The sequence below is a fragment of the Engystomops pustulosus genome, chromosome 6, assembly GCF_040894005.1.
Source record: "Engystomops pustulosus chromosome 6, aEngPut4.maternal, whole genome shotgun sequence".
NCBI classification, from domain to species: Eukaryota; Metazoa; Chordata; class Amphibia; order Anura; family Leptodactylidae; genus Engystomops; species Engystomops pustulosus.
Genome location: NC_092416.1, coordinates 174,485,227 through 174,510,336, shown reverse-complemented (window position 1 = coordinate 174,510,336; position 25,110 = coordinate 174,485,227). Strand labels below are relative to the sequence as shown.

The following is a 25,110-nucleotide window of genomic DNA, read 5'->3' as shown; positions in this document are numbered from 1 at the left end:
CCCCCCTCTTCTGGCTCTCTACCTAAACCCCCCCCCCCCCCTCTTCTGGCTCTCTACCCACCCTCCCAATATCTTTCCCCTTTCTAAGATTGCTATGTTAGGCACTTAAAGTGCTAAATTATCAGCATTGTTAGCGTGAGCACAGGTAATGGCCGGCTCAGCCCCTGTAATGGGTCCTAATGAGCAGAGAGCGAATGGGGGATCAATATTCATCAATTTGTCGGGCAGTAATGGGGTGGGGTGAACCAGGTAAGTGGCTCTATGCTTCACCTACCTTTCAGGTGAACCATACAGCTGAGTCCGTGCTATCATCACCTTGTGCCAGTGGCTGTTATGTTATTCCCAGCAGTGTGAATATACCCCCGGGGCACTTGGAGAAATATATAACCTTGTAATATATATTATAAGTATACACTGTCCTGCTGCTGGTAGCCAAATGTAGAAAGTTATGATTCCTCATCTCTCCAGGGACAATACATAACATTGCCTGCAGTGAGCCCAGAGCACAGCAGTGTGAGTACACATGCCCAGTACACTTGTATTTAGATTACAAGGTTATAAATAATTTTTTCAGTCTGTCTGCCCCTTACAACATACATAAGTATGGTTACACATTCCTCCAGGGACACTGCCTGCAGAGAGCACAGCAGTGTGAGCAAACGCCCCCAGTGCACTTGAAGAAGCTACAATCCTAGAATATAAGTCCAGTTTTTACTCCTATAGGATCCTCCTATAGTTCTTTGTGTTCCCATGCTTTACACTGCAGCCTCAGCTGAACATCCATCAATAGAGACTGATGCAGATCCTTCCCTTCCTCCTGCTTTACACTGCAGCTCTTCTTCCTCACATCAGTTTGTCATTTTTAGGGTGACAATGAAGCTGACAATTCTATTGGCTGTGACCATTCTATGTAGATGGAAACAGAATGGTCGGGCAGGAGGGATTTCAGACTGGTCCGTTCCTTTGTTTTCAAGGCAGAGAAGTCCCCGCTGTAGGTGCCGGGCATGCATGTGTATGAGGGAGTCAGGAGGAATGGGTCAGCCATCAGGAGTTTATTGCCCTGAATGTAACCCCACTTGTGAGTGCTCTCTATCCCTCTCTATGGCTGTGTGAACTTTATGAACTCTCTCCATGAAGACCCCACACAGGTCATCCATGGGGTCATCCATGGGGTAAGGTGGAGGGGTCAGTATATACTGGTGGTCAGTTTCCCAGCAGAGGTGATGAATTAGTAATGTGAGGCCAATGTAAGGTTAATGCGTAGTGTCACTCTGCTATACCAGATGTAGCAGAGGTGTGGAGCCAGCACCGAGAGCTTGGCCATACAGCGGTTCGTAAAATGGCTTATAAGATCTGTTCTAACCCAATGTCCAGGACAAGCGGTAGCAGATAAATCTGGTGTATGGGCCTCTCCACAATGTAAACATTTGTACATTGATGTGTATATTTTTAAGTTGATAGTAGCAGCAGGACTGTGAAAAAACTGGTTCACCTTCCAGGATTGGGGTGGCGTGTCCTGTCCTCACACTGCTGTGCTCTTAGCTCTCTGCAATGAACTGCTCCGCATCTCCCTCTGCTGTTCTTCTATTCTAACAGAAGCTCATAGTTATTTTTGTTACAAAACTGTTACAAATAAAGACCCACAACATCTTATAATCAGAGCACAGAGGAGAGGCTGAGAAGGGGTTCAGTGCCCAGAGCACAGCAGTGTGAGGACACGCCCACAATGTACTTGGAGTAAAAGTAAATGTTTCAAAATTTTGGTATGGTAGATCATATCTGTATATTAGTAGTGTTCAATATAAAATATGGTAATATATAAAATGTATAATATATAACTTGTCATGTAGTTTGTAAACTAACATATAAACTTTATAGGATACAAATATTTATGTAATAGTATACAGGGGTTATGTACAGGATTGGTTCTGTAGGTTTGTTGTTAAGTTGAATTTGTATGTTAGTCGGAACTGTATGTTTTATAATTGTAACTCCAGACAAATTTTTTTGGTCTCTGTGACAATCGGATTTTAAAAATGTTGGGTTGTCATAAGAACCAGGAGTAACACTAAAGCTTCATTACAGACGCCTGTGATAACAGTTACAGCTGATTATTGTAGCTTAAGGCTAAAGTACAGTAAATTACCAACATCCAGAGGTGCGTTTGTAACTAGGGGTCATCTGTAAGTCGGGTGTTCTTAAGTAGGGGACCGCCTGTATACTGTACTGTAATATAAAGTGCATTATGTAATGTAAATGCTCTATAATATAGTGTGTAATATACGGGGTTATACTACATTATAAAATAGGAATTGTAATAGCGTGTGAGATGTAATTGATTTCTTTGGAGATCCGTGAATACGTTTTCCTCGGTTTTCCTGGTTGTGATTTCTCAGTCTTGGGACGAGATCCTGCACCTGACGGATGAGCGCAGGGTTAGGACAAGGACAGGAAGAGCAGTCATGGGGTCAATGTTTTATGGGACAGGAAATGAAGGGAGAACTAAACAGAGATCAGAGAGATGTCTTAACTAAGAGGAGAGATTTGGGGGGGAGGAAGGGGGTCCGGGGCCCTACGCCACGGCAGAATCCTAGGTCCATGCTGTACATAGTCCTCCATTCTTTTAGGTTAAAGAGGAATTATGGGTAATCTCTACATGGAGCTTCTCCAGTTTCTAGATGTTTAATACTACTGTATATTGGCTACTGATGCTTAAAGGGGTTTTCCCACGAACTCCGCCCCCCCTTCTCTCTGTCTCTCTCTCTCTCCCCCTCTCTATGCGCCCACCTTTTTTCTCTTCCTCTCTCTCTCCCCCTCTCTCTCCGCCCACCTTTTTTCTCTTCCTCGCTCTTTCCGCCCACCTTCTCTCTGTCTCTTCCTCTCTCTATCCGCCCACCTTCTCTCTCTTCCTCTCTCTCTCCGCCCACCTTCTCTCTCTCTTCCTCTCTCCGCCCACCTTCTTTCTGTCTCTTCCTCTCTTTCTCTCTGCCCACCTTCTCTCTCTTCCTCTCTCTCTCCGCCCACCTTCTCTCTCTTCCTCTCTCTCTCCGCCCACCTTCTCTCTCTTCCTCTCTCTCTCCGCCCACCTTCTCTCTCTTCCTCTCTCTCTCCGCCCACCTTCTCTCTCTTCCTCTCTCTCTCCGCCCACCTTCTCTCTCTTCCTCTCTCTCTCCGCCCACCTTCTCTCTCTTCCTCTCTCTCTCCGCCCACCTTCTCTCTCTTCCTCTCTCTCTCCGCCCACCTTCTCTCTCTTCCTCTCTCTCTCCGCCCACCTTCTCTCTCTTCCTCTCTCTCTCCGCCCACCTTCTCTCTCTTCCTCTCTCTCTCCGCCCACCTTCTCTCTCTTCCTCTCTCTCTCCGCCCACCTTCTCTCTCTTCCTCTCTCTCTCCGCCCACCTTCTCTCTCTTCCTCTCTCTCTCCGCCCACCTTCTCTCTCTTCCTCTCTCTCTCCGCCCACCTTCTCTCTCTTCCTCTCTCTCTCCGCCCACCTTCTTTCTGTCTCTTTCTCTCTGCCCACCTTCTCTCTTCCTCTGTCTCTCCGCCCACCTTCTCTCTTCCTCTGTCTCTCCGCCCACCTTCTCTCTTTCTCTGTCTCTCCGCCCACCTTCTCTCTCTCTCTGTCTCTCCGCCCACCTGATATAATCCTTGTGACATATATTTTATCATTTTAAGTTGGATGAGCTTTATGCTTTGACTCCCCTCCTGCTGTTTCCCTAGATTGCAGTCGGGGTGGGTGGTAGTCACCGAGCACCAGTCAGATTTACTTCCCTTTACGCCATAACGTGGTATAAGTTTAGCTCTAATCTCTGGTGTAGGTTTTAGTTTCTAGTTTAGGACATGTGTCTGATTCATGACATACATCCTCTTTTTATATTTGTAATGTTTCCCTTCCTTTATATATAAATGACTAGTTATATTCCATCTTGCCCGGCCATACAATGCCCCAGGATGCTGTCCCTTTAATTGCTCTGCCCTCCCTTGTCTTCTGATTGTGGAGGATGAGTCTGGATGGGAAGGTCATGGGGCTGCACACTGGGGGCCGGGGCGTTTGATGTGCCCATTATCTGCCCGTCCATCTCTCTATCTCTGGGGGGTTCCTGATGTGAAATAAGAAACAAGCTGGATATTCTATTAGGAGCCGAATAGAGGAAGGGACGAGGAGCAGGAAGCAGGAGGAGGACGGAAATGCTTCCAAAACATAAAGGTCTATATGTTCCCCCCCGAAACCCACCGCCTTCCTCCTGATTCCCACAGACATCACAAGGTTCGGATATTTTGTGTCACGAGGGGGGGATGGGGGGGGTTGGAACGAGGTCACAGGACCAAATCCTTACTCAGAAGCCACACAAAATCCCAAAGCAACAGAGATGAGCAACATGGGATGTGGTTAATAGCGGGCGGCGAGCGAGCGTATGCCCCAATATTTATCTGTGCTTCATATTTTTGTTTTATTACTACAAAAAGCCCCATAATCCTTTGCCCGTCCAGCTGTGTTTTTGCCAGGACTGTATAAATTAGCTTGAATTGTTCCCTGGCGTAACCTTTCCTTAGAGTCACCAGGATGTGATTACCGTATTTTTAGGACTAAAAGGCGCACAAAAAATTCTTTGTTTTTCTCAGAAATTAAAGGTGTGCCTTATAGTCCAGTGCGCCTTATATATGAACAGTACTTACAGACAACAGCTGCCTTGAGCTGTGCACAGGTCTGCCACCTGCTGGTCATTCATCCTTATAATCAGGTGCGCCTTATAATCCGGTAAGCCTTATATATGAACCTAGGCGTTATAGCAGGCATTTATTGATGGTGCGCCTTATAATCCGGTGCGCCTTGTATATAAACCTAGACGTTTTAGCAGGCATTTATGCCTTATAGTCCGAAAAAATACTGTAGCTTTTCTGAGTGTTTCTGAGTGTTTGCTACAAGTGGATCCAGTCCAGACAACTTCCAAACCACTTTGTTTTGATTCATTGCCCCAAAAATGCTAATGAGTTGTCACGGTGACAGACTACAAAAGAAGCCTGTGTAGTCTGAAGGATCTCCCCTCACACATGAGATTATGACTGCCGGATCTGACTACAAAGGTTGTACTTGTAGTCTGTTACCAGGGAGACACATAGAATTTTTAAACCATGTCATACCTATATCTGGGTAACAGACTACAGAAGTGCCCTGTGTAGTCTCATCCTACAGGTGGTCTCCTACTTCCTAACATAATTTTTTTTTTTTGGGGGGGGGGGGGGGCTGGAGAGTTCGACTCCAGGGTTACACTGCAAGGGGTTTACCTGTGGTCTGTTACCATGGAGACCTGCCAAATTTCAATCCTGTTTGTTATCATCCTACACACTTGCTCCCTTCTAACATTCTCCTACTTCTTAATAACCTACATGTTTATGGGAGAATTGCATTCCAGGATCAGACTGCAAAGGGTTTAGCTGTAGTCTGTTACCATGGATACGCATTTATGCCTAAACCACACTAAAACTAGACCTCGGTAATAGGCTACAAAACCCAGTGCTGTACGATTATAAGATTACACCTCTCTCTCAATGACGTGTTCCTAATATGCTTTCAAATGGAGGGAAGTAAAACTGCAAAGGGTTTGTTTGTAGTCTGTTACCGTGGAGACGCACAGGCCGAACCCATTTAATATTTACATCCTGTTTGTTGGTTACAGCTGCAAATTTTGGAAAAATTGTTGTATTTCGGTGTCTTTAGACGTGTCCGTGGATGTCATGGATCAGAACTGCTCTCGTTTTACATGGATTTAATTTTGTGTTTACCTCCTTTTTGCCTCCCCTGCAGTCCCTGCTGTTCTGGACGCTGGTCATCGGTGTCTGCGCTTTCCTCAATCTGCTGTTTGTCAGCGTTTATCTCATCTGCTTCTGCTGCTGCAAGAAAGAAGACGACACTGAAACCAAGAAAACGGGCTCCTGCTGCGTGACGTGGACTGCCACCGTATCGGGCCTACTGTGCTGGTGAGATCCAGGCTCCATGATGTTATGTGGTCCCATAATGCACTGCAATATATGACTATGCTATAGATAAATCTGGACATTTGGGTGCAGGGTGCACCGTTATAGCGCGGTCCAGCTGTGTAGTCGCTGAACTTTGTCATAAACTTTCACGCTTGCTGTCAGTGAATGGGAGCAATCATCTTAAAAATATTACGGATGGGATCCTCTGTTCGTCCTGATTACACAGCTTCATGGTTATGAGAGAAGGCTCTGAAACTTATCTAGACAAACCATAAGTCTTGACAGAAGTTATCACCCAGCTTTCCCAGACCCCTGAACAGGGATATAGAAAAGATCAGAATGATAGACGGCTCTTCTGATAAATCAATATGTGGATTTGGGTAGCAATGAAAGGAAATCTACCATCAAAATCCATCATGATAAACCAGGGGCACGTATAGATCCAGGCACCATGACTGTGGTAATCTGCTTATGTATGTTATCAATGACCTCCTCATTCTAAAATCAACTTAAAAAATTATGCTAATGAATCATAATTGCTATGGGGGGTGTTACCATAGCCCCTCCGTGCTGCAGCATCACAGGCTTTTACACTGTCTTACCCTGCTCCATCAGAACTTCCCCCTCCCTCTGCCTAATTTAATCTCACACTGTGGGAGGGGGAAGTACTCCTGCACTGTGAACAGCCTTTGAAGCTACAGCACAGAGGGGCTCTTGTACCACCCTCCGGAGCACTATCCGCTCATTAGCATTATTTTAAAACATTGATTTTTAGAAAGAAGGAGACCATGGATAACAAATATAAGATTACCACAGTCACAGTGCCTGGATCTATAGTATAAGTAAGTGTCCCTGATGGATTTTGAGTACATTTCCTTTAAAGGGATATATATTGATCCTCTTTCCTTAGGATAGCCCCACACTCCCATGATAATATGTGCGCCATAGTTTTTCACTTCTGACCAAGCACAGTGCCATACATTGTATAGTGGCTGTGATTGGTATTGCATTCCCTTTAATGGGACTGATCGGCAAACTGACAATATAGCTAATGGCGTTAAGATTGGACCTGCTTCAAACAGCAGATGGTAGGGCTACCAAAAACTTCACCAATCAATCCCACAGTATCCCTTAAGAGTCTTGTAAACTTTTGCTGCTGTTCAGGGTTCTGGGAAAGCTTGGTGTGCTAATATTATAATTTCCACCCAACATTGAGTGATATTGATCAGAAGTTTAGCAGAAGTGTAGGTTAGGCTTCTATGTATTGTTCTATAAGTAGTATATAGCATTGCAGTAGAGCGCCCCCTATGAATACATCTCATAGAAGTCATGTTATCCCATCAGTGATGAGAGCCAGGTCAGCGACTCTCGTTGCTCTTCAGTCTCATCCTCCGCACTGCGGGGTTCCTGGCCCGAGCCCACAAATCTATTTGATTAGATTTTTGCTCTCTCCCAGGGCTTAGTGTGAGGATTGTGTGTATAATCCCGGAGCAGCCCGTGAAGCGCTGATCTGCACGTCGGGATCAGGGGGTGTGCAGGGGAAGTGACAGGGCGGCAGTCACATCCTAATTCCCTTTTACACTGCCACAGGAATTGGTCCCATCTGTCGGCATCCGGCTGGAAGATGCCAGGCAGTGAAGGGGTTAATTATCTTTCCTTCCCCCACCCCATTTTTATGCATTTGTTCCATGACATAATATATGGATGCAATTATGTAAATGATCTAGACTCCACCCCCTTATAGCCTAACTCCTCCTTTAATCACCTTCCGATGGCCGGTGCATTTGTAATCCACGGTATATGGTTAAATCTCTTTGTAAATATATTGCATGACTTTCCAGCTAAAGCGTGCACTCACAATTCTGCCAAACCTTACTGGAAACTGTCAGCAAGCTTGCTGTCAGACACACCCCTAAAATTTGCAGTGTTGATAGTGTGCTGTAAAGATGACACATTTGAGAATCAAAATTGCTTAAAGATAACCTGTCACCAGGATTTACCCCACTAAACTACTAGATAGGAGATGAAATGTCCTCTAGAATTCCCACTTTTATGTAAAATCTCACCCAATTACTTATAAAAAAAAAATCTCCTCCAAATTCAGGCAAATATGACTCTTCTTACCCCATTTTCACATGAGATAGATAGATAGTGGCTTTCACAGATATAATTCCAACCTGTCTTTATCAGTCCTGGTGTACACAATTTTGGTTGTCCCTGGATCTGACCATAAATCTTCTATGTTTGGATTCTTCTCATGAATAGCTTCTTCTGTCTGCACACTGCAGTGCTATCTGCATATAGCCCCGTCCCTCTGCGCTACAAGACCAGCTCAGACACAGGCACTTCCTGCCAGCAAGCAGCATGGTGCAAAAAGTTACTCTACAAGTTGGAGACAGATAAGGTCTTTATCCGGGAGGGAGGCATGTAGCAGAGCTCACAGTGTGTGTTCGATATAGCTAGCAGAGTTAGCAGTGTTTTATATCCATCTCATGGATCTCATCATCTCTTATCTGTCTCCTCTCTCTTTTTGTATGTGTCAGATACTAGTGAATGTTCAGAAGGTAAATAAAATTGTAGATAAACCCTGTACCCTGATAATCTAAGCACATTGTCAGCACACCGCATCTCATAGCACTAGAGGGATCATGGAGTGTCTGCTTAGAGAGTCCCCGCTCACACTCTGGAATCTTACACTGACCTTCACATAGTGATAGGAGCTAAAACGGCAATAAAACTGAGCAAAATTTTAGATTTTCTTTGTGGGCAACCCCCTTTAAAATTCAAATCTACACCAATATATTTGTAAGTTTCCAAGTTTCTCAACTCCAATTTCTTTTACAACAACTGGTCGGCACATTCCTACTAAAATTCACAACATTCTCTATAGTTTTATTTACATTTAAAAACAAATCAGATGAGTCAAGTTTAGTGGTTGCAGGGGTAGAGTCACTTCAGAAATCCCGAACTTTCTGAAGCATTTGTGCTGGTGTCATATTAAAGATAACAATCTCATCTTTCAGATAACAACAGGCTTATTATTTTGTGAGCTACAGAACAAGGAGAGACCGGCAACTAAAGACATCGTTGGAAATGTGAGCTGCAGATAAAGATCCAGTTCACTGCCTGTAGGTCCGGTTCTGTAGCTCACAGAACCATAATCCTTATATGGTCTTAAAGATTAGATTATTCTCATATATCAGTATATGTAATATAACGGTAGCATGTTTCTATGGAACAGAAGATAGGGGCTTCTGAAGTGACACTACCCCTGCAGCCACTAAACTTGACTCATCTCTTGTGAAAATTTGAGATTTTCCAATTGGTAAATGGTTGATATTTTGTATGAAAGAGGGAATTCTAGAAAGGACATTTCATTACCTACCATTGGGGACTATAGTTTAGTGGGGTGTGTGGATCCCTTTAACAAGAAGCTAAAGTTGGGAGATTTCAGCTCTGTAGTCAGCAGAAGTATACAGGCTATACAAGATTAGTTTATGGTGAAAGCTGCTGTCCGGGATTTGATTGCTTTTTTTGTGCAAAAGGAAAGAAAATTTTATTTCCCTTATTTTTAAGTCTCAAACTGTTCCAAGTCCCCTACAGCTTCACTCCACATGCGGGACTGGCGGGAGGACATAATATTTCCTGTTGTGTAGATGATTTTTGTTTCTCTCTGCAGGGTTCAGGCAGGCAAGATATCATTGTGTTATATAGCACGAGATGCAGGGGTTATTCCTCCTCCTCCTCCTCCTATATTTAGGCTCTGGCAGGCCCATTACCACATCCTTACACCGAGACCAGCAGAACAGTGAGTGCAGCTCTGGAGTATAATACAGGATGTAACTCAGGATCAGTACAGGATAAGTAATGTCATGTATGTACACAGTGACTGCACCAGCAGCAGAATAGTGAGTGCAGCTCTGGGGTATAATACAGGATGTAACTCAGGATCAGTACAGGATAAGTAATGTCATGTATGTACACAGTGACTGCACCAGCAGCAGAATAGTGAGTGCAGCTCTGGGGTATAATACAGGATGTAACTCAGGATCAGTACAGGATAAGTAATGTCATGTATGTACACAGTGACTGCACCAGCAGCAGAATAGCGAGTGCAGCTCTGGGGTATAATACAGGATGTAACTCAGGATCAGTACAGGATAAGTAATGTCATGTATGTACACAGTGACTGCACCAGCAGCAGAATAGTGAGTGCAGCTCTGGGGTATAATACAGGATGTAACTCCGGGTCAGTACAGAATAAGTAATGTCATGTATGTACACAGTGACTGCACCAGCAGCAGAATAGTGAGTGCAGCTCTGGGGTATAATACAGGATGTAACTCAGGATCAGTACAGGATAAGTAATGTCATGTATGTACTCAGTGACTGCACCAGCAGCAGAATAGTGAGTGCAGCTCTGGGGTATAATACAAGATGTAACTCTGGGTCAGTACAGAATAAGTAATATCATGTGTGTACACAGTGACTGCACCAGCAGCAGAATAGTGAGTGCAGCTCTGGAGTATAATACAGGATGTAACTCCGGATCAGTACAGGATAAGTAATGTCATGTATGTACAGTGACTACACCAGCAGCAGAATAGTGAGTGCAGCTCTGGGGTATAATACAGGATGTAACTCAGGATCAGTACAGGATAAGTAATGTCATGTATGTACAGTGACTACACCAGCAGCAGAATAGTGAGTGCAGCTCTGGAGTATAATACAGGATGTAACTCAGGATCAGTACAGGATAAGTAATGTCATGTATGTACACAGTGACTGCACCAGCAGCAGAATAGTGAGTGCAGCTCTGGGGTATAATACAGGATGTAACTCAGGATCCGTACAGGATAAGTAATGTCATGTATGTACACAGTGACTGCACCAGCAGCAGAATAGTGAGTGCAGCTCTGGGGTATAATACAAGATGTAACTCCGGGTCAGTACAGAATAAGTAATATCATGTATGTACACAGTGACTGCACCAGCAGCAGAATAGTGAGTGCAGCTCTGGGGTATAATACAAGATGTAACTCCGGGTCAGTACAGAATAAGTAATATCATGTATGTACACAGTGACTGCACCAGGAGAATAGTGAGTGCAGCTCTGGAGTATAATACAGGATGTAACTCAGGATCAGTACAGAATAAGTAATGTCATGTATGTACACAGTGACTGCACCAGCAGAATAGAAAGTGCAGCTTTGCACTATTTGCACTAGGCATAAAAAGCTGTGCTAGTTCTGCCCTTTAAGTCCACTGTCTAAGTAGCCTTGACTCTTTGTAATTCTGGAACGTCTTTCATCATCATCAAAGTCCCTGCCGAATCCGTCTTACTTTGCACTCCGCGTCCAGATTTCTACTTGTACCAGCAACATTACCTTATCAGTGTCTAGACAAACGCTGGAGGGAGAGGAATATGCTGGCAGCATGACAAGGCGGAGGCTGCACAGATTGTCAGCTCCTCCGGGTCAGGACCCGGCTTCTATTAATGAATCCAAGATAATTATGTATTCTGATTTGCTGGGTGTAGTCCTTGAGCTACAAGCTAAGAGCACAGCAGTGTGAGCACAACCTCTGTGTGCTTGAAGAAGCAAAATTCCTGGAATACAGATCAATATTTCACAGTCCTGCTGCCACTAACACACACAGCTCTCTCCAGGACCAATTACTGCAGCTCTCTCCAGGACCAATAACTTACTTTGCTTTGACTCCGAACTCAGTGTGCTACAAGAACAGCAATATACACACATTCTATATACAACAGTCCTGCTGCTACTAACACAATACACAAAGGGTATGATTAAAGATCTCTCCAGGTACAAAACCTAACACAGCAGTGTGGTGGCACAGCTCCAATACCGGAATATAAGTCCATATATCACAGTCCTGCTACTAATAAAAATAATAATAATTCCTTTACTTATATAGCACACAGAGCTTAGCAGATCAGTCCCTGTCCCCAATGGGGCTCACAATCTAATCATCTACCAGTATGTTTTTGGAGTGTGGGAGGAAACTGGAAGACCCGGAGGAAACCCACACAAAGACGGAGAGAACATACAAACTCTTTGCAGATGTTGACCTGGATGGGACTAGAACCCAGGACCCCAGCGCTGCAAGGCTGTAATGCTAACCACTGAGCGTGGTTCAACCTTGTTGGCCTCCTGGCCAAAACACAGTATAAAAGCCTCACTGGAATATACATCTCTTTTTGCTCAAAGGGATTTAAATTTGGAACCTATGCCTCAATTTTGGAGAACCCAGGTCCCCAGCGCTGCAAGGCTGTAATGCTATTCAATGAGCCACCATGCTGCCCCTACTAACAACCAGCATAAAGGTGTGATTACACATCTCTCCAGAGACAATACCTGATGCTGCCTGCAGTCTATAAGGTCGCAGCTGCTGACAGTCCTCTTTTATTCTGTGCATACTAGTGTTGTACCTGCACATGACTAGATGCTTGCTATCAGACCAGTATTGGAAAGATAACCCCCTCTAGAGGATGACATGTCTTTCTATGGTAGGAATGCCCCTTTAAATTCCTGCACATGCTGTGTATGTATTGGGATGCGGCTTTCCTCCCTGCGGAGTAATTCTTCTTGTTGCTGGAAATTGCACAGTAAAGAATAGCAGGACAGCAAATAATGTAGTGATGGCGGCCTTCACCGGCTTAATAATCCAAATGGAGCGCTGAGCCCGGAGCGGACATCCTAATCTAATAGAAAGCGCTTTATAGAGATGTGCGATGAGTAACTCGCCAGTACAGACTGGAGGAAAGAGCAAAACCACATTTACAAGTAACGTGTTACATCAGAGAGAATAGAAGTTATCAGCTGCATTGTTTTACATTAGTGGATATAAAAAAAAGCATAAAAACCATATACCGGTACATCTATAAAAAAAAAATCAAGTTTTCTTCCTGATCATACAGTGGTGGCATATTCTTGCGAGGTCTGAAATGACCCAACCCCATAAAGTGATGACGGCCTATCATAACATCATTCCCATACAGATGGGGGTCATTGATCATAAAGCGGTGACATTTCCTCCAAGAGGTCTCCAAAATTGAGGGATAGGTTCCAAATTTAAATCCCTTTGAGCAAAAAGAGATGTATATTCCAGTGAGGCTTTTATACTATGTTTTGGCAAGGAGGCCACCAAGGTTGAACCATTCTCAGTGGTTAGCATTACAGCCTTGCAGTGCTGGGGTCCTGGGTTATAGTCCCATCCAGGTCAACATCTGCAAAGAGTTTGTATGTTCTCTCCGTTTTTGCATGGGTTTCCTCTGGGTCCTATGGTTTCCTCCCACACTCAAAAACATACTGGTAGGTTGATAAGATTGTGAGCCCCTTCCTGCCCCATAGGCCGCCGCTTTCGCTTTCGGCCTCGCAGGACGCCGCTTTCGGCCTCGCAGGACGCCGCTTTCGGCCTCGCAGGACGCCGCTTTCGGCCTCGCAGGACGCCGCTTTCGGCCTCGCAGGACGCCGCTTTCGGCCTCGCAGGACGCCGCTTTCGCTTTCGGCCTTCTCATTCATAGTGTTAATATATGTCCCTGAGGTTGTATCTCACCACATAAAATAGTAATGGCACATCATGATGGTCCCTTCATTCCCAGACAGGCCCAGGGGGTCCCAGATGTCTGACACCTTTAATGTATCCAAGTTAAATGCCATAAGATCTTGGAATAGTCTTAATGTTGTTCTGTCTCCTATTACCCTTACAGTTTGTTATTGATATGCTATGTTTGTTTTTGTTTTGTTTTCTGCACAAATCGCGTGAATTGCTGGAAAAAAAATCTGTACGATTGATATGACTTAGAGATGACAGACGTGGATCAGCAAGGCAAGGGGAGGGTGGTGGAGGTTCATCTCAGAGCCTGTAAATGGGCTGTCGGAGGGATCTTGTTATATAACGAAACCTCAGGGCGGTTTTTAGCAGGCAATGCCTTAAAATAGCAGCGTACGTTATCTCCCGCTATACAAAAGACTCGCTGATGGCTCAATTATTCCGGCAGTGCCTAAGCTGAACGGACAAGGGGGCATGGCCGGCAGACCATTATCAGACACCACAAAGGGATGGAACAGCTTTCCATTATACGGTCCTGGGTCGCCCGATGGAAATCAAGGGATTGTGTGTAAATTTAGATATTACAATTTGCGCCAGTATTCATGGTGCTGGGATATAACTTCACACAGCCTGAAGCACTGATTTCATAGACGTAGACTGTGTCCTTCTAGACCCACGAAAGGTTGGGTTTAGTAAGTTATATTTATAGCCAGGAATCTTTCATTAAAGTGAACCCTTCACTAGCTCCAACTACTGATATAGATAAAGATGGCGGCCTCAGTGTGTGTGTGTGTGTGTGTGTGTGTGACGGGAAACGGTGGCCTCTGTGTGTGACGGGAAACGGCGGCCTCTGTGTGTGACGGGAAACGGCGGCCTCTGTGTGTGACGGGAAACGGCGGCCTCTGTGTGTGACGGGAAACGGCGGCCTCTGTGTGTGACGGGAAACGGCGGCCTCTGTGTGTGTGCGGGATGGGAAGTGGCGGCCTCTGTGCATGTAATGGGGTAATGGGAAGTGGCGGCCTCTGTGCATGTAATGGGGTAATGGGAAGTGGCGGCCTCTGTGCATGTAATGGGGTAATGGGAAGTGGCGGCCTCTGTGCATGTAATGGGGTAATGGGAAGTGGCGGCCTCTGTGCATGTAATGGGGTAATGGGAAGTGGCGGCCTCTGTGCATGTAATGGGGTAATGGGAAGTGGCGGCCTCTGTGCATGTAATGGGGTAATGGGAAGTGGCGGCCTCTGTGCATGTAATGGGGTAATGGGAAGTGGCGGCCTCTGTGCATGTAATGGGGTAATGGGAAGTGGCGGCCTCTGTGCATGTAATGGGGTAATGGGAAGTGGCGGCCTCTGTGCATGTAATGGGGTAATGGGAAGTTGCGGCCTCTGTGTGGGGTAGGAAGTAGATTTGGACTTTGAACATTGTAGGATCCTGGAGCACAGGCAAGTTTTCACTTTTAGACTATGATTCTCCTATTATTCTATATAATTGCTTGTTTCCTGTGCCCGGACTGACTGGCATCCGCTTTGCGGTAATCTTGGCATTCTTCAGCCGCTGCTATATATTTCTGATGTGTTGATTGATGTATTGTATTGTTAGACCCCGGGGATTTATATTGTGTCGCTTTGTCTTTTCCAGCGCTGCGGTCGGCATCGGCTTCTATGGTAACAGCGAGACCAACGATGGCGTCTACCAGCTCACATACTCTCTGGATGATGCCAATCACACCCTGGCGGGGATCGACACTCTGGTAAGTGCCAGGATATAAATATGTACCTCTCCGAGTCCTGGCGCTGGCCTTGAATTTAGAGAGAAGACATACGTGTTGCTCTCCTCTATATGGGACGGGGTGTGTTAATTTTTTGTTATTTAGCGCCTGGCGGACATGAGTGATTCTGGCAGCTGTGGCGAAGACCGAGCAGCACAATAGCTGAACCCACTTCTGTGAAATTCCTATGGACTGTGACTAATGTAGAGACTAAATCTGGTGCTGAGTGGCCTCTCGGGGGCCATCTGTCTGACAGAGGAGAGAAAGGGGGGGCGACTATAGAAACTATAGAGCAGGGGCATTCACTATTAAAGGGGTTTATGAGATACTAAAATAGTGCCACCCCGGCCCGTGTTCATGTTTGGTATTGCAGCTCAGCCACAGTACATTAAATTGAGTTGCAATACTAGACAAGAACTTCTACATTTCTGTACCACATCATCAGAAGGGTCTGATCCCTGGGGTCCTATGTGAGTCTCCTGACCCACTGACATCACTTGTTTCATGTCATTGCTGACCGTACAGGCGCCCCTCCACTATTGCCTCTCGCTATCCAATAGACAGAGCAGAATAATTCCACCCACTTGTCTAATTCTTCAAGTCGCCAGATCTGTGTAGTTAACATAAGGACTTGAGCAAGGAATATGGAGGGGGGGGGTCTAAACCTCCCATCTGACCCCCTATAGCGTGGCACTACTTAGGCTTCTATGTACTCTGGTGGTAAGTGAGTGTATCTTGCGGCATCAGATATCGCTTTCCATAGACGGCCGCTCCCAGTAATTCCCTGCTGGAGGATGTGAAGTGCAGTCTCCAGTCTGCGGGTAATCGCCCTCACCTCTCATTTCCTCTCTCTCCAGACCGCTCCTCGTCCCCCACCCTCGTACCCACGGCTTTAACCCAACAGCTGGGCATCTTGGCTCCCTCCCCCACTGCTTTCTAGCCATCAGACTCTAATCCCCGACCCCTGGGGACGCCTCCATCGCTGCAGCCGGTGAATTACCCACTCGGAGTTGGCAGGAGGAGGGAGGGTGGATATAGAAACCTTTGGCAGGAGAAGCCCCTGTAGCTGGCAAGTTTTTATGTCCTTCACCCTTCTGTGCCAATTGTAAGAACTTGTGGTCTCATATTGAGCAAAAATGTTTGGATACTTTGGATAATTTACTTGAATTTTTAATTTTTTTTTTAAAGGGATCTGCAGCAGGTGTGACCATACAGACTGCAGCCAGTGTTCGGTATTGTCCCTGGAGAGATGTGATCAGACATTTGTGTGTATGTTGCTAGTAGCAGCAGGACTGTGAAATATGGATTTATATTCCAGTATTGCAGCTCCTCCAAGTACACTGGAATGTTTAATTCTCTCACTGCTGTGCTCTGTGCTCTCTGCCGCCAGTGTTGGTAATTGTCCCTGGAGAGATGCGTAACAATACACTTGTGTATAAGTAGTAGCTTGACTTTATATTACAGGATTGTACTGGGGCAGTGATGGCGAACCCTTTGGAGACAGTCCCCAAACTACAACCAGTGCCCATTTATATGTAGCACAGTGCCAACATGACAATTTAAGTAGTAACTTATTGATCGCTGTTGTATCACAGGTTTTAATCGTATTGGTGTCCTGAGTTCACCAATACAATAGAAAGATGATGGAGAAATTTGGATTGTAACTTCCCTCCCTGAAGAGAAAGAATCAGGACTCCCAGAGTAGGTGCTCCAAAAATAATCCATCTCTATCCACATTTTCTCGCTCCTCCTGTAGTCCTGGCAGCCAAGGATGTTGCTTTAAGATGGCGCTGTGGACTTTTGGACTTGGACCACTGGAGGAAGCTTTGAGTCCTGTCTGGCAAACTCTGTTGAAGTGAAGGCCTGGGTGCCCACAGAAAGGGCTCAGAGTGCCACCACTGGCACCCGAGCCATAGGTTCGCCTCCATTGTATTAGGGTGTACACTGCTGTGTTCAATGCTCTCTCCAGTCAGTGTTGGATTTATTCCCTGTGCAATCATATTTTAGTGTATGTTGTTAGTAGCAGCAGGACTGTGAATTTTTTTTTTATTCCTGGATTGCACGAAGGAGCATATCCTCACACTGCTGAGCTTTCTGCAGCAAATGTTGTTGTCCCTGGAGATCTGTGTAATTGGACCTTTGTATATGTAACAGGACTGTTCTACTGGATTTATTTTGGTGGCGTGTCCTCACACTGCTGTGCTCTTAGTTCTCTGCTTTATCTAGCCCACAGCAGTTAGTACTCACCCATTCTAGTATTCAAGCAGCAGCCTACCTCTTTTACTCATGGGCTGTAGAGCCAACAATCCAGAGTGTTAAGAGCCCAGCAGTGTGAGGTAGGTCCTGCCACTCCTTTTATTCTCTGTGGGACATTGGGAACGTTATACTCGTCCGTCTCTGGCAGTAAATGGAGCAATAGGGTGCACGCTCAATCTGTCGCTCCATTTCATAGGTAGGATGGGTCCTTCGTTCTCTTTCACCCTCCCTCTTTCTGGGGAAACGCCTGATGCTTAGTGTACACAGTGCCGCATATACTGTTGTGGTTGAGTCTGGTACTGCGGCCCACTCCTATTGACACATATGGTACTGACCAACAGTCATTCCAAACCACAGATAGAAAATGCTTATTTAGGATAATGTTGTATAAAGTATTTGTCTGCAGCAGATGTGACAGCTGAGCCGCACCCTTCGCACCAACGCTAATGTCTTTCTGCCTTCCTGACAGGTGTCTGGCACCAGCTACAAGCTGAAGGAGAGCCTGGACCAGCATCTGCTGCGCCTCAATGAGATCTTTGCAGCACATGGCGACTACGTACAGACCCTGCGCTTCATGCAGATCATGGCCAATGGCGTCATCAACCAGCTCTCCACGTTACCAAACTGGCAGGACACCAGCGGAAAGCTGTCCCTGATAGCCCGGCAGACCCGTTTCGTCGAGTACTACAGGTAATTAAGATTATCTTCTGCATGAAGAGTTTTGTTACAGTGTATAAGGGCAGGTTCTGGAGGGTAAATGCACAGTTTATCATCAACGAAAGCAAGCAGAGATATTGAAAGCAGTCAATATGGTGGTCTCTCCTGAGATCTGTGTACTGACAATGTGCTTAGATAATCAGGGTCCAGGGTTTATCTACACTTTGATTTACCTTCTGAACATTCTTCTAGTATCTGACACACAGAAACAGAGAGACGAGACAGATCAGAGATGAGTTGATGAGATCCTTGAGACGGATATAAAACACAATGACACTCACAGCACTACTTTCTCAGCTATGACACACACACACACTGCCAGATTTGCTACTTCTGAGCTATAACACACACAGAGTGCCTCCTCCTGGATAAATACCTTATATGTCTGTAGCTTGGAGAGTAAGTCTCTACATGCTGCTGCTTGCTGGCAGAAAGTGCCTGTGTCTGAGCTGGTCTTGTAATACAGGGGGAGGGGCAGGAGGCAGGGAGCACTGCAGTGTGCAGACTTGAGAAGCTTTTCATGAGAAGATTCTGCCCTGCCCGACCATAGTCAGAAGATTTAGGGTCATATCCAGGGCAACCAAAATTGTATACACCCGGACTGATAGAGACAGGTTGGACTTATATCTGTGAAATGCTGTATTTTTGTTAATAAATTTTGTGAATTAGGGAACGTGTTATTTTATTATTCTAAGTGTATTTAAGAATCTTGTCTTCGTGGGAGGAACACCCCTTTAAGAAGATGTCTGTCTATTGCAGGTGGCTTTCATACCTCTTTCTCTTCATCTTCGACTTGGTCATCTGTCTCATGACGTGTTTGGGACTGGCCAAGCGCTCCAAGTGTCTCCTTATAACGTAAGTACTAATAAAATGCAGGTAGAGGTAATCAAAATTCTTGAGCAAATTGAAAATTCAGACAACAAAATGGGTATCACTTCTGAAATGATTTGAATTGTATGTTAAGGACAACCCCTTTAAGGGAGCATGGCGCAGCAGGTGTTGTCATAGGGACGGAGGCAGTCACCGCACAAGAGCCCTAAAGCTCCTTTCAGGCTTTCCTTTGCCAATTCCGCAAAATTGTCACCTCCACAAGGTCATGTGGGGTCACAGCGTCTGAATTCTGGATAAGATCAGTATTTGGAGCTGGTAATTATTTCCCATTAATAAGTTTTGTTCAGTCGTCTGTCAGCGCAACAATGGCGGATAATTGGGTGTCCTCTGTCGCCCTGATCTCCAGAAAATCTAAGAGGGTAATGAGAATCATTCATCAAAAAGGCAAGAGAGATTGTAAGAGCGGAGAGATGACATCACTGAAAATTGGCACCAACTATTTTACCGCTTTATGCAATGAAGTTCATGTTTTGCCTTCTACTCTGTTCACACCCAAAGCTGCATGCATAAAATAGGAGGATCCCTCAAATCAGCTGCTCACATATCACTATTATCTGTGTAATCTATGTAGACTCTTTTTGTTCTGATCCATTAAATTGTCCACCCCAGATTTCCGGAAGTGAATAAGGTGTTCTGAGTGAATGATTGATTGACTGTAGATTATTTAGGAGTGTCCTTTGTCCTGCACAGCATAGGTCTTAAAGGAAATCTTCTCTAAAACTCATCATTTTAATGAGCCAGAGGAAGCTTGTGAATCTGCAGCACGGAGGGGCTCTAGTAACACCCCCTCCATACTGCAGATTCACAGGCTGTTACACTGTTGAAGAGCACTTCCCACTCCCAGTGTGTGGGATTATGGCGGACAGAGGGAGGAGGGATGTGCTGAGGGAGCAGGGGAAGGGGAGGCAGTGTAACAGTCTGTGAAGCTACAGCTCAAAGGGGATCTAGTAACACTGCACAGAGCCCTCCTGACTCATTAGCATTGATTATAGAAAGGAGGAGGCCATGGATAATAAATATAAGAAAATGACCACAGTCAGGGGGCCTGGATCTAGTGTCCCTGGTTTATCACGATGGATTTTGATGGTAGATATAAGTCAGCTCAAATAAACGGGAATCCTTCAAGACGGGAAAAAGTGTATAATGACTTGTTTAAGAAGGATTTGTTTAAGATTAGAAAAAACATGAATTCTGTCTTTCAAAATAACACTTCACTTACTGCACAACATGTAGACAGATGAAGTCCAGTTAATGAGCTGCAATACCAGGCACAACCAATGTACAAGTGTGGCGCTGCTCCTCATCATGCACAGGCCCTTTAAAGTGACAACATAAACGTAATGTTGTACTAGGCATAGTCGGGTGGAAATCTACTCTTGGGGCTCATGTCTTAATGGTGTATGTCCATATTGTACACGTCTTGAAGGGGTATTCCAACCATAGTCCTATGCAGACAATATGTCATAAATCTCTGATAGATGGACGATCAGGGATGGGGCCTGAGCGCTCTGCTCCCAGGAGCGGGACCCTCACCAGTCACACAACAATAAAAATCCTAAATTTCCAGACATCTATTTAGGCCTCATGTAATAGATCTGGCCCTGTTTTCCATGGCAGCCAATCAGGGCTCAGCTTTCATCTCTGCTCAGCAGAATAAGAAATGTAAGCTGAGCTCTGATTGTTTGCTATGGACAACATTGATTCTTGAGGCCTGTCTTTTTGGTTTTGGATGGAATGGCCTCCAGGTTTAGAAAGTAATGGCATTTATTTAACTTTTTGCGCCATTTTGGTTGCGTTTGTTATCATACCTCGGCTACATTGAAGTGAATGTGACCGAGCTGCAGTACCACACTCAACCTGTGGACAGGCGTGGTGCTGTTTTTGGTAGAAAGAATGCTGTAATTTTATTTTTTTTTTTGCCCACGTAATGTTTCTGTATGTTGTACATTAGGACCATGAATATGGCCTCTTGAACGAGACCTAATTGTGTTGTCCGCTTAAAGGGATGACGTCCGTAACTGGGTTTGTGGTTTCTAATGAGAGGAAAACCAGCGATTGCTCATCCTGAGTTATTATATGCTGTTAATGGAGGGAACAAGACAAGTAACCAAGTCTTCATTGTCTTACAGACACAGGGTTACTATAGGTCGTTATAATATAATGACCTATTATATGGGTTCCGACTTATACGACCCTCATATATGAGCCATTGTAATCAGGGTAATGGCAACTGATATTTTGCACACCTCTAGGCACCATGGATACCGCCATATGGTTCCCTCATAAGACACTAATAATTGCATCTGATGCAACATATTACCCCTATTAATGTGAAGGAGTGACCGCTATCCCCTACAGTATGGGCCAATTCTGGAGGACTTCCAGGGGTAAAGGGGGCCTCTCCGTTCTGTTTATGACCCCAGGAGAGATCTAATAGGACATGAAAGAGAAATCTAGGATTGGACAGATATAGAGGACACCTATAGAACCTAAACACGAGGGGAGATTCGTAAATATAAAAATTTGGGAAATCTTTTATATTGGGACATCGACCACTTCTGAAGAAGGCAAAAGTGATCTCCAAAGGAGGCTCCGCCAATACATTTTGCTTCCAGTCGATGAGTGATAGTCTCAATAAATAAGAAAAAAAAACTAAATTTTTTTCTGGACAATTTGTTAATTTTGGAAGTGACGGGTTCATCCTTTAAGATCCAAAAGCAGCACCACACCTGCCCACAGGTTCAATATCTCAGCATTTACAGCTCAGCTCAGCGCCACCTATAGACAGGAGTGGCGCTGCTTTTTTTTGGAAGAAATCTATAGTTTAGTTGTTTTTGTACAGGTGGAGCAGCCTCAAACCTGTTTTATATATACATCACAGGTATAATCACATTTATAACGCATCTAAATTTAGATTTGAAGCCAATTATGAAAGGCCTTTGTTAAGTCGTGTAATGTGTGATGGGTAAGTGGCGGGCCGGCAGCGTGTGTGATGGTAATTGCCTTGTTATGGAGGAATCCTGGAAGGAAGAAGAGGCAGATGAAGGGTCTGATGGTTTCCATCTGCTGTGGGGGTCCTCCTGGGAGGCTCTCGTTACTACCTCCTGCTATGACGGCTGCACCCATTGATTTCAGATATTCTTAGTCGGGATGTAGAGTGAGAAGCAACTAATGGCCGAGGAGCCAGAGATCTGCAGAGCACATGAATAATGGAGCAGCCTCAGGGCGGAGATACATGGAATATTGTAGGAATACAAGAGATACAAAGAAGAGGCTCTCAGCATTCATAAAAATGGAAACTACAATGAGCTTTACACATCCAACATCACAAAATATTTCATGTACCCCTATACATCAGATGGTGCTGACAGGTGTAAAGGTCCGAACCCTAATCTCAAGAAAAGGGTGAAAACTGCGCTGTCAAAAACTTATTGCATATCCTACACAAATGCCACAAATGTGTGAGACTTTAGGATTCCCTTTTAAAGGGGTTGGTGAAAGATTTGGTACTATCCCCTATCCACAAGATGATGCTGAGTAGTAAAGGTCTGACCATTGGCTGTTAGTTGGTGGTCCGAGAACTACATTCTCCAAATAGTGGTGGGTTCTAGAATTAGGAACTGCATCTATGAAACATTTAATGCATATCCTGTTCGAGGTAGGAGGATAACCTTAAAATGGGTTGTTGCTGGATTCAGCGCTATCCCCTATCCATAGGATGATCAGTAAAGGTCCGAACATTGCCTGTGAGGGGGTGGTCCGAGAACTGCAATCTCCACATAGAAGTGTGTTCTAGAAGTGGGAACTGAATCTATTAATGGAAATCTACCACCAGGATGAAGCATTGTAAACCAAGCACACTGACATACTGGTGTGCTCCCCCTCCGGCAGGATCCGCTGTTCTTTTAGCTTTTTATGCCCTGTTTTTTTTAAGTCTTTTAAAATTATGCAAGTAAGGTGTTAATGGAACCTGGATTCCCTCGGGCTCATTTGCATAATTTTTAAAGCCTTTTTTTTCCCCTTTAAAACAAGGGTATAGGAAGCTTAAAGAATAGTAGATCTTGCCAGAGGGGGCACACACCAGTATGCCAGTGTGCTTAGTTTACAATCCTTCATCCTGGTGATAGATTTCCTTTAAGTATTTTTTGCATATCCTGTGTGAGATGGGAGGATACCCCCCTCAGATTCTATGTTATCCACCCTGTCCATAAGAAGGGAACACTATGCTGATTGGTGGAGGTCTGACCACTGGAGCCTTCAGTGTTCCTGATAATGGGGGTCCTACTCCCCCCTAAAGAATAGAGCGGCAGGTCATATGCTCAATTTATTAAAGGGAATGTGGGCTCCCTTGTCGTGATTGGTGGAGGTCCTAAAAGTCAGATCTCCAACTAACATCATGTAGAATAAGATAATAATTCACATGGGACATATATACTGTATACGGCCTCAAGCTTGCGGCTGTATATACGTCCCCATAGACAGCAATAGGTGCATGGAGCGATACGGTGCTGCACATGTGTACACGGGAATAATATAGGACATCTTCTCTTTCCCCGCTTGTATGGCCGTGCGACGTACATCCCTAAGGAGAGGGGAGTGGTCTCCTCTCCGGCTGTACATTGTATATTGGGACATTTTGGGGTCTTCTATCTCCCACATTTACGGCATCAGGATATGCACTATACAGATGATAATGCCGCACTCTTCTGTAGGACCCACCCTTATCCTGATATCAGGGCTTCTCTTGCTTCTTTCTTCCAAAAAATTCACTGACTTGGTAGGGGAGGGCTTATGCTTATACACAGCAGCCAATCTGAAGAAGCAGAGCTGCAGTGTAAAGGTGTCGGACTGGTACCAGAGGATCCTCTGGTGGGCCCTGGCTCAACCTAATATTGAGCCCCAGAGGTCCATCAGAAAACAACACAATTTGAAGGCTGCTAGAGTATATTTCCTGGGGAATAATGAAGTGTGGGCCCTCAGATTTTCTCTGGTGGACCTAAGGAAACTCAGTCTGACACTGAGGGGAGTACAGATCAGCAGCCTAAATTGGAAAAAGAGTTGATAGAACATGTTTTATAGTGTTTTTACTTTGTGTTTCCCCCAGGATGCTGAGCTTTGGCCTGATCACTGTGTTGCTGAGTTGGACGTCGTTAGCCCTGGATACCTCGTCTGCGGTGGTAAGTTGTACTCTCTTATAAGTATTTAGTCTTGTAGGATGTGTGCCGGATATAATTTTTTAAATTATTGTTTATCCAGTTTCCCCCAAAATCACTTAATGGTGGGTAAAACCAATTTGCTGATTTTATTTCAATCCAGATGATTGAAGTCCAAGTTCTTGTCCATGAGATCTTCAGGTTTGTTCTTAGAGACGGAATACCCAGGAATTCCGAATTCTGAGAGATTTTAGGGAGCACCTATGTTATGGTCGGCCATGGGAATAAGGTTACAAATTCTGCCCACGGCCGTCCATGAGCCTCTCCTCCGTCAGCGCTCAGGTCTTTAGCCCATCACTTTCTATGGCTCAGCCGCCTCGCGGTTCTCGCTGTTATCAGCCAGCTCCTCCAGCCTGATTCATCTGCTCCATCCCTGGGTGTTAGAAGGTCAGCGGCTAATATGGGAGATTCACTTTGTCCTCTCTGGGGGAACGCTAAGTGTCCATTTAATTCCTGTCCATCACCCTCTAGAGGTCTATGACCTTGTCTTTTGGGATGTCAGTATCCATGGAGGAGAAGATAAAAGTAATAAAGAAAAATATATTTTAAGGGGGGGCACTCGGGATTACAGAATTATAAGAGAAAGTATAGCATAAGATATAAAAGCACGGTACATGTTTTTATTTTTTGTGTGTGTGTATTTCATTTCCCAAAATGTATGGCTTATTATTGGTAGATAATCTCTCTATAAATAAACCCGAAAAATGTAATACATA

The 25,110-nt window shown here is 44.9% G+C and overlaps 1 protein-coding gene across 1 annotated transcript in view; it reads left to right on the top strand.

Annotated features, from left to right (window-relative positions):
* Positions 1-4,039: 4,039 nt before the first annotated feature.
* Positions 4,040-25,110, top strand: part of TTYH2 (tweety family member 2) — a 33,055-nt gene continuing 11,984 nt past the window's right edge. Inside the window, exons 1-6 of the mRNA XM_072112535.1 lie at positions 4,040-4,265; positions 5,805-5,977; positions 15,188-15,299; positions 18,043-18,263; positions 19,050-19,145; positions 24,286-24,358. Of these exons, the coding sequence (XP_071968636.1) occupies positions 4,212-4,265; positions 5,805-5,977; positions 15,188-15,299; positions 18,043-18,263; positions 19,050-19,145; positions 24,286-24,358 (729 nt within the window). The 5' untranslated portion in view covers positions 4,040-4,211. The remainder of the gene's footprint in view (positions 4,266-5,804; positions 5,978-15,187; positions 15,300-18,042; positions 18,264-19,049; positions 19,146-24,285; positions 24,359-25,110) is intronic.